The sequence below is a fragment of the Echinops telfairi genome, unplaced genomic scaffold (assembly GCF_000313985.2).
Source record: "Echinops telfairi isolate 266 unplaced genomic scaffold, ASM31398v2 ScPeMD7_5;HRSCAF=22, whole genome shotgun sequence".
Taxonomy (NCBI): Eukaryota; Metazoa; Chordata; class Mammalia; order Afrosoricida; family Tenrecidae; genus Echinops; species Echinops telfairi.
In genome coordinates, this window is record NW_022103901.1 from 21,525,852 (window position 1) to 21,544,140 (window position 18,289).

Genomic DNA, 18,289 nt, shown 5'->3' on the forward strand with positions numbered 1-18,289 from the left:
GGCATGCAGCCTGTGTTAGTCTGGGTTAACTAGAGAAACAAATCCAGAGACACTCATATATGTGTCAGAGAGAGTTTTATATCAGAGTAATTGTATATTAAGAAAACATCTCAGCCCAGTTCAGATTAAGTCCATATGTCCAATATTAGCCCATAAGTTGGTGCAAAGTCTTGTGGATCCAGTGGTGGGGGAAGTACCTCAGCGCTTGTGTGGGTTTCCACATGGCTCCTGCAGCTCCAGGGCTCTGGCTCCAACAGCCTAGCTCTCTGTGGTTTGTCAATAGGAATGTCTCACAGGGAGAGTGGTGTGCCCCACCTCTAGGGAGAAAGAAAGGAGTTCCCGGAATCCTCAGGAGAAGGAAGAATGACTTCTTATTTTTTAATAAAAATAAACTTCTATTCATTTTTGGAAATGCAAGCAATATAAAGCAGTCACTACTTCAAAAATATCCCTGCTTAGCAATTATCCATGTAAACATTTGGTGTCCTTTACTGAGGCCCCCTCTGCGTGCCCACCCACACCCATGTGGAAAGTTGCACGGGCATAGATCATAGATAGGTAAGTAGATTTTTTGTTGTTGCTTTAGAAAGCCGTATTATACTATATAACTAAAAAAGAGAAGCTGAAGTGAAGCCTTGTTGAACTTGAGCTCATTGTTGCTTCATCACTTGAGATATCAGTTGCCAAAAGAGGTGTCTAAGATTAAGAAAAAGGATTGTGCAGACTCCTCAGAGAGTAGCACTATTCACTGCTCTGCTGACCACTTGTGTGCTGTGGACAGACACTGGTGGCCATGGACCTGCTCTAGTGAGGGGGTGCCAGCCTTCCTTAACCTCTCTCATTGCCCCTCCCTGGCCTCCTGATTTGACCGTTTTGATTATTTTCATTTTTGCAGAGCTTAAGATATGGACCTTCTGCTCTGAGACCTTAATTCTCTCAGTTGTTAGGTCTTAGCGATATACTTAAACGGGCTTAGTGCTAATCACCTGCCCTTTGCCTTGGCTTCTGCATTCCACAGTTCATTATTCTGATTTCCATCTGAGGAGCTGGCTGGCACCCTCCCCTGCTGGTCTCCCCACAACCTGGGAGGCTGCTGGGAACGGACACAGCTCGCTGTGGAGATTAGCGGGAGCTCTCCCGAGAGTGCCAGCACAACAGCTCGCAGCACAAAGGCAAACACTTTGGCCTTAAGGATTGGAAATTAGACCTTGGTCATTCAATGTTTGTTTTTATCTTTGCCGGTACACTATATTGTCCTTTTATATTATCAGGCTATAAACCAGTGCTATATTGAATTTCAGAACAGATTACTGAAGTTTTCCTATATTAGCCTGTTGAAAGATGTAGAGAAAAGCCCATGTGAAGGCAATTTAAAAAAACAAACCCTTAGAATGATTAAAAAAATAATCATTGCTCTCCGGTGCTCTCTCTTCTGGCCCACCTGCTCAGCCTGCTTTTAGCTCCTCTCTAGCGTCATGAGTGCTGTGCGACCCTTATTCTAGACTTCTTTTCCACACAGGCTGCTCTTCGCCTGTCTTCCCTGCAGGTGCCTTTTCTTTCGTTCCTCCTGCCTCCAGCCCACTGTTTGTTGCATGGATTCCGGCCACACCTGCCTTAGAAACTCCACAGTTTGTTCCTTGCTCCTGCCCCGCCCCCAGGGATTGATCACAGTGTCTCTGGAGCCATCACCCCTCTCCGTTTTCTGCTCCCTCATTGATTGTGCCCCTCTCTGCCAGTTGAACCCCCAAACAAACGCCCTGCCATTGTGTCCGGTCTGATGCATGACGAGTCCGTGGGTTACAGGGTAGTAGAACTACACTCCATGGTAGTCTTTTTGGCTGTAATTTTTACAGAAACAGGTTGCCAGGACTTTCTTCTGTGGCACTACTGGGGGCCTTCGAACCACCAACCTCAGATGGTAGCCATTTTCACCACCCAGACATCATTCTTTGCCACTTAGCCACCAGGATTTGTTGCTTCTTCCTTTAAAATGTCCCATCATCCTCTATGGCCACTGGCCTACAATGGGCTTTCCTTATCTATGAACTCTTTCTTGAGCTTTTAATCTGCCTGTTCCTGACCCCTTCGTCCTCCTCAGAGCTGTCGTGTCAGTCTTTATAAAGCGTTGCTCTAATTGTGTCTCACACCATAACTTTTGGAAAGCTTTCTATTTTTGAAATTTCCACAAGTATAAGGAACCCTGTGCTCTCCTCACCTGACTTCATCAGCCACCAGGTCCTGACCATTCTGTCTCATACAGATCCCCTTCTCTAAAGGAAAACCACAGTAACACACTCACCTCTAAAAAATAACATTAAAATAAGTTCCATAATGTCACTAGCTGGTATTCAAATTTCCAATTGTATTATCTATGTCATGATTCGTTGTAGCTGTTTGAGTCAGGATTCATGTAAGTTCTGCTTTTTGTGACTGGTTGGTGTCTTTTTTTTTTTTTTAACAAAACTGTTTTGGGCACTCCATCCAAATATCGTACAATTCAATAGTTTAGTCATATCAAGAAGAGTTGTACAATCATTGCCACAATCAATTTTAGAACATGTTCTTCTTTCTCGTACGTATTGTTATTAGCTCCTCATTTGACCCCAATCTCCCCAGCCCTACCCCCAAGAAACTATTAATCTAATTACGATCTCTATAAACTTACCTATCCTGGATTTCATATACAGAAAAATATACCAATCCAAAAACCAAACAAACAAAAACTGACTTAACAACAATAACAAAATGAAACAGAGAAAAGCCTAAATTGAACAGACAATATAAAGTATGGAACACTAGAACAACTTTAAAATGGGTAAGAGGGGAGATCATATGATGAGGTGTTAAATTAACTACATTTGCCATAATTCACTTTCCAGTGCACGCTACATGATAGCAAGGCTATTCACATCGCAGGTTCATGGTCAGAGGGGATTCAATGGAGGATTGATCCATGTGTATTTCCCTTCACTTTTTTTTTAACTTAACTTTTAAATTGGTCAAAAGGTATATCCAATAAGATAGTACATTTTAACCCAACTGTACTTACTAGATTGACTTTACAATGCTCTCTGTATGATAACAAGGCTATTCACAACCCTGGACTATGACCAGGGGACACTCACTGGAAGTTTAATCCATGTTTGGACCCTGAAAATGGATTTTGGATTTCCATTATCATCATAGCTTCCTGAAAACTAGGTACTCACAGTTTAAGCTCTGATACCATTCCCTCCTTCAGAGGGTTTTATTCTTTACAGTCCTTAGAGCACACAGGCTGGTGTGCTTCTTTCATGTCGATTTAGCTGATGCCTCACTTAGATGGCTGCTTGTTTGAAGACAAGCCTTTAAGACCTCAGGCACTATTCTTTCTCATAGCCGGGCACCATCTAGTTTCTTCACCACCCTTAGTTATAGCACTCATATCTTCAGCAATCTCGTCATGAGGACCAGCAGGTTGATGTGTGTTTTACATCTCTATGCCTGCCTGCCCCCATTCCACTCCCCACTCCTGGTAATTTATTTGTTGAGGATAAAGCTGTTTCTTAAGCGTGCTGTTCCACGCAGTATACTCTTTCTTTTCAGACTCCCTCTCTAGCTCTCAGCATCTCATGTGTCTGTGTCTGTTCTTTCCGTTCTTCACTCTGAGCTCTTGCTTCTTTGTACTCTTCCTGTGTAAACCTTGGGTCAGACACTGGGAACTCTTGAATTGGAAGCCTGTATGTGTGTACATATGTGGTGGGAGAAGGAAGGAGGAAGGTGGGCAGCATGGGGTGTGTAAAAGGGTGGTGGTCTTGAGGGGTCCCTTCTGGAGTATAAGGACCAGGCCTTAGTCCACAAACCTAGTACAAGGTACTATATATAAATGGTTGGCGTGTTAGTCGTCAGGGCATTTAAGATACTTGGAAGCAAGAGAGACTTCTCAAACAGGAGCAGGAATCTAGACAATGGCAAGGAAGGGTGTGAAAGGAAAGGAAAGAAGTGCAAAGAATATCAGGCAGAACTGAGTCGGTGCTGGAGGGTGTGGGGTAGGCTGCTGTGGCTCGGGCTGGTCTGGGAGCCGGTGCGGAGACATAGCATTGACGTCTTGGAATGCCGCTAAAGGACCCAGTGACCAGATTGGGCATCAGGTGGTTGCAGAGAGTCGAAGCAAGAGTCCAGCTAGAGAGGGCTGTGGGGTGACCCAGCCTGGAATTAAGAAACTAGACTTGGTGGGGAAGCTGTGGCAGGTGAGGTCTGCAGCCACAGGAATGCCGGCCGTTTGCCTGACTTTCTGTGGGTGATCCTGTAGATCTCTCCACTTTAGATGATGGGAGCCCCTCGATCCAGGGGTCAGAGAGAGGGCCGAAGGAGGCGGTGGGCTTTGGAGGCTCCTTCTCACTCTTTCCTTTGAAGTTGTAAGTCCCTTGAGGAATAGCTCCAGAAGGCAGATGGAAGCGCAAGCGGCAGTTTTTATGTGGGCAGAGTATATTATGGGGGAGCGTTGTTTTGGACATCTCAGTAGCCAGAAGAGGCATCTTAAGCCTTTCTCCCAAGATCTGGGGGTCACTCACGTGTGGTCTCTGTAAGGGCATGGGGGCGGGGGTACTGTTTTCAGGGTGCCGTGGCCAAGAGTGAGTGAGGCTACCTGCACCCAGTGAGTGTGAACATCTTGCCCTTCTCCCTCCCCCACTCCCCTCACACCCAACCGATCCAAGAAATGTTGAGCTAAACTATTGGACACAATGAAGTGAGGTCCCAGGGATCTGGTCCTGCTTTACTGATCTGCAGGAAGGTGGAGGGAGGGGAAGGGGGCCAGTCTCAGAGGTGGGTTTCAAACTAATTATTTCAAGAAGAGAGAGAGTCCTGGTCCCTGCCTGGAGTGAAGAGAATGCCTAGTGGGGACGCCTGTCCTCCCTCAGCCTTCCTCTGTGCCCCGGCACAGTGCTTGGCACTTTCCCTGCTGCCTGGTTGCTGGCTGTTGATTATTTCCTCTCCTTCCTTCCTTAGAGCTGGAGCACAGCCAGTGTTGGAGAGACTCTCACGGATGACCTGCCCACCTTTAGCCTCACTCCCCTTGAGTACATCAGCAATGTAAGAGGACCTCCAGGGACACTTCTTTGTGCTGGTCAATAGCATTTCGGACTTTGGAGTCTGGCTCATCTAGGTCTGCACCGGGCCTGGACTTTTGCTTCTAGATCGTCGACAGCCATTCCCTGGGTGGGCTTTCAGGAAGTGCTGCAGAACCACATGGTGATTTCAGGGCCTAGGACACTGCCGTCCACCCTTTCCATCTCTCCCAAGATGAGCTGTGACCGGTACCTAAAGGGCATGAGAACTGGAGTCCCATAGAACATTCTGGGTTGGGAAAACAGGAAGCCTGTGGCCAGGTTCTCCTTGATGGCCTTTCATAAGATCGGTGTGTGTGTGGCTTTGAATGAAAATTCTGTGTGCTTTTATAAACACTACGATGTGCCAGCCCTGAGCTGAGCGCTTTTGTGTGTGTGTGTTGTTAGTTGCTTTTCTGACTCATGATGACCCCACGGATGCAGATTAGAACTGCTTTGAAACAAATCTCTTAAGGAGCATGTCGGTGTAGAGCTTTGACATTGAACGACAGCAGGGTGAACCATACAGAGAGCAGAGCACCTGGAGTCTTTCCCCCCCAGGCTGTGTACCCCATACCATGAGGGACTTCTGGGATTTTCTAGGGTGTATTTGAGATAGGCCATTTCTGCCAATATTCTCACCATAGAACCTGACCCCTGGATAGGATGTGAATCTTACTACAGGCGAGAGAAAGGAATTTAGAAAATGAAGGTTGAACCATAAGATGCCACGTGTGGGTGGCAGTCCCACAGGCAAGCAGAAAGGAGGACAGCCCACTGCTCTCTGTCCTTCTGGAGCAACGGCATATCCATGCCGGTGACGGCTTCTTTCCAGAGCATTCGTGCCTTAGTCTCCTGTTCTAGGAGATTGTCGAGGTGTGGGCCGGCTCTTCCCACCAAGGGAAAGAGTCTTCTTTTCAGACTCAAGACAATCTGAACTGCCACCAACTGTCATTCATAAGATGATAATGCTGGGTTGGACTTGGGAGGCTACTGAGGTGATTGTAAAGTTGAGGAAATGGAAGTCTGCAGAAGTATGGAAGGCCAGGATGCATTTCCAGGCCTGGGACCCCTCCGGCTTTCTGTGACCCTCGCAAGTCACTGTACCCGAGGGCTGCAGACTTAAGTTGGAAAGAACTTTTATTGACCACCCATCATGTGCGAGGGCAGTGGCAGCTTACATCGATGCCTGTAAACAATGCGTGGTCATGCAGGTGGGTCAAAACAGTACTGCCACTGGGGCTTCCATTCATACATGCACGGACTCCCTCCAAAGAAAACTGCTGTAAGCACACCCCTGTGATCATGGGTGGCTGCAGACCCCTTTTCTCAATAATACGCTTGTCTTAGTTGCATTGTTGCTGTGGAGTACCGTCAAGTCTCCCTAGGGTGCCTTACCAAAAATAAATAAATAAAACCTTTTTGTGGCACGGATGAAAAACATTTTGAGGTCAGAGCGAATATCACATTTTTAACAAAACTTCAGTGGACATCTTCTCTAATCATTGAAGCCTTGTAACAAGTTCATGGGATGGCTGCCCCACTTAAAAGAACCATTTTAGATCGCCCGAGCGAGCATTTTAAAGACGGTAGCAAAGGTGTGTCAGGCACAGGAAGACCGTCAGCTTTGATGAATGAAGAAACTGGCTGAAGTCCAGAAGCTGGCAGACGACTGTCGAATGACCATTGGTGAGATTACGGAAGTTGGGCCCTCATGTGGGTCAGTATTTTCCATGTTAAGTGAACATTTTGGCCTTAGCAAACTTTCAGTTGGGTGGGCTCTCAAAGAGTTGCTTTCTCCATCAGTCTTTTAGGCAAGATCCATACTATTGAAGATGATTGTATGCACTGAATTGTGTCTTGGACTTACCAATATGATCAGTAGAATATGGTCCAATCCCAACAGTGACTTTCTAGGGGGGTCTGTTGACCTAGTGGTTATATTTAAGGCGGAGAGGGCCCGAAGTCTTGGAAGGTCGTCTTGTCTTTTTCTTGAAGGACACAGGATGATCACAGGGGCTTATTCTGAAGAAGTGCTAAGAAAACAACGTAAAGCTGCTTTGGGAAGAAAAAGCCTGGGAAAGTTGTGCTGAGGAAGTTTTCCCCCCATCACAATGTACCTGTTCATTCTTCAGGGCAGCAAGGGCTGTCCTGAGAATTTCCTTGCAAAACCATACCCCACTGACCCCACTGACCCCACAGACCTGATCTTGTCCCTTCTGACTTCTTTTTGTGCCTAGAACTCAAATATTTAAAAGGAACATGATTTAGGTCCTTCAAGGATGCAAAACCTCTTGTTTCGACGTGGTGTCAGTTGAAGAGGACAGAATTATTCAGGGAAAGGTTAGCGAGAGAGAAGGGCAAAGTGTATAGATCTAGTTGGAGGGTATGTTGAGGAACAATAGCCTCACATTTATTATGTTTAGTAAAGGCAGCTGGTGGTTTGCAGCAATACTTTTTGACTGATCCTGTATATCCTATTTTATCTTAACAACAAGTCTGAGCCAGTAGGCAGTTTCATAGGTAGGTACCAAGGCTCAGGGGAAGGGAACAGGTGGGGCAGGAAAGAACAGTTTCTTGCTGGCTGCTCTGCCCCTCAGGATGCCAGATTAGTATCTCACAGTGCGTCTATTACTCAGTACTTCACCTTGTCCTCGACACAGCCCTTGAACGTAAGTATGAGGTCATCCTCCTCTTGGACGTGATGACACCACTACCCAGGCAGAAGTGAGCTTCCCAGGTCACAGCGCTCTAGAACCAGGACTCACCAAGTGTATCAAAATAGGGCATCAAGAAGCAGTTATTGCGTATGTGAGAACAGTAGACAGATAGCACAGATAGGCTTCATTTCCACATTGATTCCCAAAAGCCATCAACCAGATTTCTGAAAGAAGCCTGGGATCCTGGCAGTCATCCAGAAACCACAGCAACCCAATGATCTAAGTCCAAGTCATTGAAATTGAAATAGGAGAGTATGAAAATTTTGAACCTGAATGACACTTTGAATGGTTGATGAAATGTGAGAAAAAAACATCTGGGCAAGGTAGAGTGATAATGCTTTATTTCCAGTAAAAGTGGGTCTATGAATTTAGCCAAAAGGTTATGGCTACAGATGAAAGGTGTGTCAAGTACTGCACAAGGTCTTTGCCCACAGTAGATATTCAGGAAGTCATTACCGAATGGAATTTGAATGGAGGAATTCTAACCCTTCCTCTTCCTCCAGCCTGAGGAATAATGGTTAATTTGTTGTTCTCTTCTACTTATTAGTTACTGATTAGTGAGGTCAGTGGTGATCTATTGCTAAAAACTCACAGCAGACTAGGAGGAGGATATGGAATGTGTGGCTAACAGCCCAGCCCCCTTTTCCATGAAACCTGATAGAACTAAATGGTGCCAAGCTACCATGACTGAACATTTGAATAAAAGATTCTATAGAAGATGCCTGATGTAAAGGGTTTGACAAATGCAGGGAAACCTGAAGTCATGGAGTCTGGATGAACCCTTTAAGCTTTTAAGCCTAAAATATCCCAGGAGTCTTCTTAAAAAAAAAAGAATTTAGCTTAACTAGTACAGATGGTCTACCTTGAGCATAGTACTCTTTCAACCACTCTGTGTATGGCATCAAATTGGCCATAGCAACTCAAATGATGAGATGGCAGTTTAGGGAGCAGTTGGTGCTAATGGGGGTGGAGCAGCTCCGAAAAGGAGGGTGGAAATGGTCACACAACTCAAGAATTTAATCAGTGTACGTACAGATGCTGTTGAGCTGTGGGTATGTTCTGGAGTACAGAAGGAAGCTGTAGCAATTTCACGGAAAAATGCCATGATTTAAAAAAAAAAAGAGAATTACCATATATACTTGAGTATAAGGCAACCCTAAAATCAGCCGAGGCACCTAATTTTACCACAAAAACTGCATTAAAAATGTGCTGAAGAACTCGACTTATACATGAGTATATCCGGGAGGTGAAATTCACAGAGCAGCTCTTCAGTTTTACATTCAATAATTAAAAATCCCACAATCTTTTAATTCCATTTCCCCATGAACCTTATGAAGCCTACTGTAGACTATCAACAACCATGGCAAAGGGAATTTAGAAATGAAAACAAGACTCAGTGGAGTCTGCTTACTCCCAGCCACACATGAGCCGTCCCAAGTGGGATTCAATGAGAGACCTATGGGTTTCAAAGGCTTCCCGCCAAGCCTAGGGACAGATTGTGTTGACGAAATGAAAGAGAGCAAGAAATGCTAATTTTATTTCTTTTACCATCTGTTTACCTCTTAGGCACAAATTAAGTTTTTTTTTTTTTTTTAGGTAGCACGATGGACCTTAGAATGTCTAGTCTTTTTAAATTTTTAATTAAAAAAAATACTTTTATTGGACTACCACCAAACCACATTAAACGTGTGGCGCTGAGGCAACCCTTCTGTGGTCCTGTGGGCTGGGGAGATTTTGAAGTCTGCGGTAACTGGTGGACACCACACTCTTAAAGAGGGAGTTATCATAATGAGGTGATGCAGAGTATAAAGCCAGCAGGATGGCCAAGGGTTGGGAAGTCTTGTACATCAGGAAAACAACCGGACAATTGCCTGAGTGACGATACCAGGGAGTGTCAAAAGGTTCATGGAAAAGTCGCATGATCTTTTTTTTTTTTAAGTCCCATGAGCTTTCAGTTCTATTTTTTCCCACCAACTTTTTGATGCCCCCTGTAGGTACAGCTCACACTTTGGTAGCACTCCATGCCTGGCATGGTTGTAATCATTGTACAGAAAAGTAATCTTCACAACAGCTCTGAGTTTGACAAGGAAGCCAAGGCACGGCGTTGGAAGCAGTTTTCTCTTGAATGTACTAAAGAAGAGTAGGTGTGCCCTTACACTTATTTAAAACCCCACAAAACCCTCAAACCCCACTGCTGTGGAGTCAATTCTGACGCATAGAAGCCCTATTGGGCAGAATAGGAACTCCCCGTGTAACAGAGACAGGCTCCTCCATCTCCTGCGGAGGGCGGGTTCGAACCACTCATCTTTTGCTTGGTAGCTGAGCGATTGACTATTGTGCCACTAAGGTTGTTTTCTTGTCCTAAGTTAATGCAATTGTGCACATGGACGGCCCTTGATAGGAACAGCACATGTTGGTAGGCATCCTGGTCTTTGTAACATGGGAAAATTGCATGCACCTGACATGCTGTTTTCTGCTCAGTTGCTCACACCCATCTCAAGTTGATGGACCGGGGCCTAGCATTGCACGCATGTGCTCGGCACACATGTCCACTTGTCCAAGCTCCACTCCTTTACTCCGAGTCTTTGGGCCCCCAGCCTCTGTGCGTGCAAGGCAGCTGCTTTGTGAGGGACCATTAGAGCTGAGGCAGTTCCCTCTGAGAGGATGTGTGCCCCAGCTACCCAGAGAGCCCGCCCCCAGGGAGCCCTGAATCCAGCCTGAGGTGCAGCGCAGAATCACAGAGAGGGACGGATGTCCTTCATGAAAAGATGGTTAATAGGATTTGGGCTCGAGTCAGAGGAATACATGGCACCCCTGCGCAGCATCTGTAGTCAGAACTGCACCCTGTCCTTTAGTGTCGGAGTGCAAAGTCTTTGGGAGAGTGTCACCATCCTCGGCTCCCGAGAAGGGGGCAAGGCAGCATCATGGCATCTCGCTGTGGTGGCTGCTGCGGTTGTGGCTGGGGAGTTTCTCAGAGCATCTGGTCATGCCTGAGTCCCAGAGGTGAAACCTTTGTTCTTTTTGACGGACCCCTGTGTCTGTTTGTCTATCACTTTGTCATGCTGCGGGGACGTGCATGTTGCTGTGATGCTAGAAGCTGTGCCAACAGTATTTCATATACCAGCAAGTTCACTCACAGATGACGGGTTTCATTGGGCCTTCTAGATTCAGACAGACTAGGAAGAATGGAGCTCAGGAGACTATTGCCTGCTATGATGCTAGATGATGCGCCCCCTCGATCAGAAGGCCATGACAGCGAGCTGCAGCCTAGCAGTGCTTGTGAAGGTAGCACCAGACAGAGCAATGCCTTTGTTCTTTTGTGCGAAGAGTTACCACGAGTCAGAGCCGGCTTGATCACAGTGAAAAAGGTCTGGGTCCAACCTCTGCCACCAGTTTCTGGCGCCTAGGCCAGGTTGAGAAGATCTTATTTGGATCGTTCTCTGCCTTCCAATCTGTATCACATCTAATTTGGGATAAATGGAGTGGACTGTGTGTCGTACTCAAAGACTAACTTTCTCAATATTAGATGGGATGTCTGATGGCCTGAAAGTCAAGCCTTCTTTAAAATGGAAGCATGTGCTTCCTTAAAGCACCAAACAATCATGAGTCGTAATAAGAATGGGTATATAAAACATCCCCATGATGGAATCACAAGTAACTGACAAATATGTGGCTAACATTAAGTCTCATTCTAGTTCTACTGCCGGTGATTCCCCGCCAGCCAAGAAGGTCTTGTCAGCCTTTATCTTCCAGAGCTTATCTCATGAAAACAACATGGTTTCCTCCCAAGTTACTTTGTAATTTCAAATAACCTTTTCAGATAAAACCCCATCCTTCCCCTGGTAACATCACCTAGACGAAGAGAGAACCAGATCCGGCCTTGGAAGATGGGGTTGGAATTCTAGAGTGGCCGGCCGAAGGTGCCATTGGCACTTCATTGCCCTGGATGATTTGCATTTATACAGTCCTGTATGTTTTGTGGGGGGCCCCAGCAGTATGGTGGTTACACATTGGACTGCTAACCACAAGGTCGTCAGTTTGGAACCACCAGCGTCTCTGCAGGAGAAAGATGAGGCTTTCTACTCCCTTAAATAGTTAACCATCTCGGAAACCCACTGGGGCTGCCCTATAGGGTCGCAATGAGTCAGACTTGATTCAGTGGCAGTGAGTTTGGGTTTTGGGGGGTACCTTTTATAAAGCACTTATTCGTTACATCCTATAAGGTCGAGAATGTGTTGAGTACATTCCGAAAATATTGAGGCTGGTAATGAAAAGGACAAATCTCGAGTCTAGATGCAATCTGTTGTCATGACCAGGTTTAGGATACACTCGAAAGATGGAGAAATCAGATTTGAGGTTCCCTGAGGTCTAGCAATGGTGTCTCTTGGCTATTTGCCAAGAGCTGCACAAAGCAACTGCCCATGTGCATAGTGTTCAGCTGAAAATCCTTCTTGTGCTTCAGATCGGGCAGTACCTCATGTCCCTTCCTCTGAACCTGGAGCCATTCGTGACTCAGGAGGACTCTGCCTTGGAGTTGGCTCTGCATGCCGGAAAGCTCCCGTTTCCTCCTGAGCAAGGTAAGGTGTGCCGCGTCAGCTCATCTCCCACACACTCACAGCTCAACACGCACATGGCTCCAGACTCCCAGGGAAGTCACAGTTCCTGAGAAATAGGCCCCGAGAAAGGCTGATCGAGCCCTGGTGGCCTGGTGGGTCCACAGCTGCTGACCACATGGTCAGCAATTTAAAACTTCCTGCTGCTGCTTGGGAGAAAGCCAAGGCTTTACGCCGCCCGTAAAGAGTTATCATCTCAGAACCCACAGGAGCATTCTGCTCTGCCTGTGGGGTCGCTCTGAGTGGGCATCAACTCAGTGGCAGGGAGTTTGGTTTAGACGAAAGGCTGAGGCCCATGTTCAAAATCACACCCTCTGAGGAACTTCTGCTCTGTGGGACACAGTTCTGATAAGGCTACGAATGAAAAGACGCACTTGGCCGTCTTTTACCAGATTAACTGTGTGTGTGGATGTGAATCTCTCAGTGTGATTGTACTTACTATTGGCAACCATGGAGGAAAACAGCTTAAATGTTAGCATTTGCTTTTCTGGAAGACTGTTTGCCATGAGGCCATGCAAGCCTTTTCAAGGAGGAGTTCTACTGCTAGAAGATTCTCCTAGTAAAAGAATCACGAACGTAACTGTCTGAGTGTGCTCCCAACGTTGTTTACAGAAGAAAACATTAGAAAGAAATATAAGTGTCAAACAGTTGTGGGTGGTTAGAAAAATCTGGGTCCATTCATATAATGAAATGCTATATGGCTATTTGAAAAGCTACTTGAGAAGAACATGTAATGACTTGTGAAGAGATCCTCATCATATTAAGTGTGACGAGCAGGTTATACAATCATGTGTACAGTGTGATTCCCTTGAAGAGACTGCTGTGTGTGCCAATATAAACGGAAAAGCCTAGAGATCCATCCCCTACCACTGTGATTTTTGTTTCTACAACTGTAAATTGATGTGTCCACTTTGGAAAAGCAGTGTGGCATTATCTAGTGAAATTGACAACGCGTCTACCCTTTGGCTCAGCAGTTTTACCCCTAGATATAGATTGGGCTTTAAAAAATTGTGGAAAAATCCCATTAACTTTTAATTCCATTTTCCTACAAGCTTTATGAAGCCCCTTCATGAATTCTAGGAACTCTGCCTGTGTGCCCCCATGGAGATCTCTCAGGATGGCCATAGTGACTTGGTTGGTAAGAGCTCTGTCTGGAAGCACCCCAGATGACCATCGCCAGTCAGATGGATATGGATGTCATGGTGTAGTGTGCAGTGAAATGGTGTGTTGTACTGGCAGTGAACGCGGACAAACCTCACGGCTCTACACATTGACATCGATGAGTCTCAGATCACTGAGCAAAAGAAATCAGACAGAGTCCATACAACCAGCACTCGGTCCACATGTGCCGTGTACCTTTTCATCAACGGGAGCCCCTCCTGTGTGCTGGGTCTGTCCAGGGACCATTACGAGCCTTCCGTGCCCTGTGCTATGGGAGCCCTGGTGTAGTGGTTACGTGTTGACTTGCAGTCTGTGAGGTTCAAAACCACCAGCTGTTCTGCAGGAGAATGGCCAGGCTTTCCCCTCCTGTAGAGAATTAGTCCTAGAAGCTCACAGGGGCAGTTCTACCCTGCGCTATAGGGTTGCTATGAGTCGGAATCAACTCGATGGCAGTGAGGTGCTCTGGGCCGGGCGAGTCCTTTGCAGTGTGGGTGGCAAACAAACAGCCTCAGTGTTTCTGCCCTTCTTTAGCAGCCTAGGTGGGTGTACGGGGCCGTGTGAGGGGTGTAGGGGGTGGGGTAGGGCGGACAAGGGCATTGGCTCTGGCATGGGCTTGCCTTGCCTCCTCCCCCCTGACTGGAGAGTGCGTCTGTGCAGTGCTCAGCTGGCAGCCCTCAGGCCCAGAAGGAGCTAGATCACTGCCCTCATCCTCTTGCTCCCCATCTGAGCTGGCCGTGAGCTGGGAGAGCTGTGTGGGGAGTTGGTACTTGACGCAGAGCCAGTGATGAAACGGTGACCACCGAACGCGAGAAGCCGTCACGGGTTCCCGCCACACGACGCACTCAGTGCTGCTGTCTCCCAGCTCTGCTTGGGCTCGCTGCCACGTGGGTCACCGGGCCTCCAGCCATCGTCCTCTTCAGCAGCAGCCAGAGCTGTTTCTCTCTCTTTTTAATTTCACTATAAAATACTTTGTTTCCGGAATTTCAAAAACCGGGTAACTAAACAGATGAAACACTAATGGACCACTTCACAGATGTGCGTGGCATCTGTGGGCAGGGCTCCTGTGGTCTTCCCTGTGGTCCCATTTTAGCCTGTGTGCTGCTGTGTGTCTTTTTCAGCGATAATGCATTCTACTTCCTGTCGTCAGCTCTAGTGTGCTGTGCTAATTGTGTACATTTCACCGAAAAAAATCAGCTTAGTGTCCTTGCAAAAATAACCCGAGGGGAGTGGTGGTGGTGGGGGCACACAGTTGGCAAAAGTATCACATGGGCATCATTTGTGCAAAAAAAGGGTTAAAAAAAGTTGCTCATCTTTCTGAAGTGTGTTCTTTTTCCTTGCTTTGTAATAAAAACCCTATCGTTTTTTCTTCTTTCCATATCTCCACTCACGTGCCCTCCATTCCCCGTCTCCCCGCCTCCCCCAACAGTCTGATTGGCTCCCCAGCATGGCTAAGGTGTCACAGCCTTACTGAGAACCTACATTTGCTTCTTGCCTCTTGCCCCGTGGCAGCCACATGATTCTCATGAGCCCGGGTTTTATTCCCCACTGCCCCTTGCTGTCCTCCCCCCATAATGAAGACAGCCCTCCTAGCTGCCATGCATGGAGCACTGTGTGGGTGTCAGGCCTAGGCCGACGCAGGGCCCAGCTTCCACTGCACCCCTGCCAAAGACGGGCTGTTGTCACCTCCACGGTGCCGCAGGTGCGCACACAGCATGAGCCTGACAAGTGGTAGTGCTGTTCGCTGTTCCGCCTCTTGTCCTCTCCCTGTGTCCACCATCCCACTTTCTAACTTGGAGTGTGTGCAGCCTTCCTCCACCCCCATCTCCCCTGCCTTCCCTTGCACTGTCTGTCCACAGAAACCCACCGGCCCACATGACTAGACTTAACTCGCAGCCTCGAGGGACATCTCAGCCTTACCTTTTGCCTCCTTGTGGTACTTGGATCTAAGGTTGGATTCTTCCAGTTGGTTGTGTCTCCTGGGCATGTTCATGCAAGCAGCACCTGTCACGGGCTGGGTCGCCCGGGTGTGTAGCCAGACTGAGGGGTTGGGGGTCTTTTCCTGAGCAGACTCTCGTATCTCTGATGACTGTCTCCTTTCCCTTGGCAGGCGATGAACCGCCGGAGCTTGACAACATGGCTGACAACTGGCTAGGCGCCATCGCCAGAGCCACGATGCAGACCTACTGCGATGTGATCCTCCAGATACCGGAGCTGACCCCCCATTCCACCAAGCAGCTGGCCACTGACATTGGTAGGTCCCCTCAGGAGGGCACCCCTTACCCTGCCCAGCTGTCTGTCCCCAGTTCTCCTCCTAACTTCATTTCTGGAAGCTGGTTAAAAGGACAGGTTTTCCAGGGCCTATACCCCGAGGTTTAGATGGTATGTCTAGGTTAAAGCCCAGACATCTGGTGGAACCTGGGAGCCAGGAGCCAGCAGAGGTTCCGCAGCGAGCTTACCCAGGGAGGACTTGAGGCTAGTATGTGAAGCTGCCAGCAGGAGGGGGTCAGACCCCAGAGCAGGGGAGGCCTGTGGACGCACAAACCTTCACATTAGGCACCACCAGAAAACAAAACCCACACTCTGTTGGATACTCTGGTAGACACAGGCTCTCAGCTTGCAGCTCTTGGCAATCCAGAAGCCCAGATGGTGCCTTGGGTTAAAGCATCAGGCTGCTAACCACACGGTCTGAGGTTCAAACTGTCCAGCTACTCCAAGAGCAGGGTGAGGCTTTCTGCTCCTGTGAAGATGGACAGTGTGGGAAATGCTAAGGAACTTGTTTACTCCACCCTCTCTAGGTGCTAAGAGTTGAAACTGATTTGAGGGCAGTGGGTTTGGGCTTGGGATTTGGCCCAGTAGGCTAGTGGCGCTCACAGTGTGATGAGTAAGCCAGCGTGTGAAGCAGACAGGGCCTCTGATGGAGCGTGCCCTTCCCCCTGAGTCAGAGTTGACTCAAAGCGAGTATGTTTGTGTGCACAGGCATTTGTGGGTATGTGTATTCGTGCCCCTCTGCATACGAGTGTGTACGTGCCTGCCTATGTGTCTGCCTGCATGGAATATGTGCGAATGTGTATGTTTATGCACTTGTGTGTATAAGTGAGTGTGTGTGCTGTATCTGCATGCATGTATGTGTGTGCTCATGAGTGTGTCTGACTGTGTGTGAGGGGTGATAGTGATTTGTTCTGTATTAAATTGGACTTACTGGATGCAGGCCAAGCTTACAGTCCTCAGTCAAGGCATACCCAATAAGGGCAGAGCAGGTGCCCAGTGCTAGGGTCCCAGGGGCTTCTGCATTTGTGACTAGAGGCGGCCCTTGGGGACTCCATCCTGCTCAGTGCTGAACCAGGCTTCCTTTCTGCACCTGCAGACTATCTGACCAATGTGATGGACGCCCTGGGCCTGCAGCCATCTCGCACTCTACAGAACATCCTGACGCTCCTGAAGGCCAAGCCTGAGGGCTATAGACAGGCTACCCAAAGCCTCCCCCGCCGCCTCGCCACCACGGTAGCCGCCATGCGTGGTGTGACTTACTGAACCCACTGCTCCAATGGGTCGGAGTGGGGATTCTGGGGCTACACTCTCTAGCATGGATTCACTTGTAAAATCAGCCAAGGATTGGCCAGACTGGTTTTTAAGACTGGGTGATTTGCATAATCTAAAAAGGGAGTAAATGACAAGTATGCTATTTATTAGAGAGGGATTTTCGGGTGATTTTTGAAGTGATTTGACCTTGAGAGTGGAATTAATCAATAAACAGACTGAGGAGGGCCGGTTTCTTCTTTCTTTCACGGAGTGTATCTGAGGGGCTGGTCTGGGGACTACAGTCAGTGGATGGAGCAATCCTTTCAGATGGAAAGACTGGGAAAGGGCCGGCAGGGAGTGCTGGGTGGGATGACGAGGCTCTGTGGGCCTAGCAGGTGGGAGACAGGAGACCACAGGCAAGGGAGGAGGGGAGAGGGGCACTCAGCTGAGGGAGCAGCGTGGCCAGGCCCTGAGCTGTGTTCAAGATCAATGGGGGCGCTGGAGTTCAGGGCCCTGAACGTGTAGGGTCTTGTTCGCAGGCCACCCTGAGGACTTGGACTATGAATTTCTCAGTTTTAAAATTCATGAGATTATTCATATGGACTATGAATTTCTCAGTTTTAAAATTCATGAGATGACATAAGCGTCATGTACTTCTTATTCATAACCTCCGCACCTGTTGGCATTGTGTAAGGAACAGACCGGCAGAAGCCAGCATACGCAAACAGTAGTGAAGTTTTGTCACGAACAAGTCCAATGACGGACACTCACTCGGTGGTGTGACAGTCAGGGCTGACCTCTGTGATCTCAGCCTTTCCCTCGAGCTGGAAGCCACGTTGTCTCTCAGGAACGCAAAGCCCTTTCCAGAACTCCCAACTACCTCTATCCTGGAGATTTCTGGCTCACCCTCATCATCCTGCCTGCAAGGGAGCCTGGGAATGTGGAGGACCCCACTGTCGAGATGGGCTCCTGGGCTGAATTGTGGGAGCAGTTCTTTGTTGGGACCACCCCCAGCCCCAGTCACAAGAACCCCTAAAAGACGATCAAGATTGGCTCCAGATGTGGCCTCAGGCCAAACCCCGTCCTGCAGTGAAACACTGGGTTAGACCCTCTCCCTTGGGTGCCTGGGCTTCATGACGGCCCGGGACACAGTGGGGGCTCTGTTAGCAAGGAGGAAAGGGACTGTGGC

The 18,289-nt window shown here is 48.0% G+C and overlaps 1 protein-coding gene across 1 annotated transcript in view; it reads left to right on the forward strand.

Moving 5' to 3' along the window:
* Positions 1–17,345, forward strand: part of COG7 (component of oligomeric golgi complex 7) — an 83,589-nt gene extending 66,244 nt beyond the window's left edge. Inside the window, exons 14-17 of the mRNA XM_004706061.2 lie at positions 4,990–5,073; positions 12,270–12,384; positions 15,689–15,832; positions 16,946–17,345. Of these exons, the coding sequence (XP_004706118.1) occupies positions 4,990–5,073; positions 12,270–12,384; positions 15,689–15,832; positions 16,946–17,112 (510 nt within the window). The 3' untranslated portion in view covers positions 17,113–17,345. The remainder of the gene's footprint in view (positions 1–4,989; positions 5,074–12,269; positions 12,385–15,688; positions 15,833–16,945) is intronic.
* The last annotated feature ends 944 nt before the right edge of the window (positions 17,346–18,289 follow it).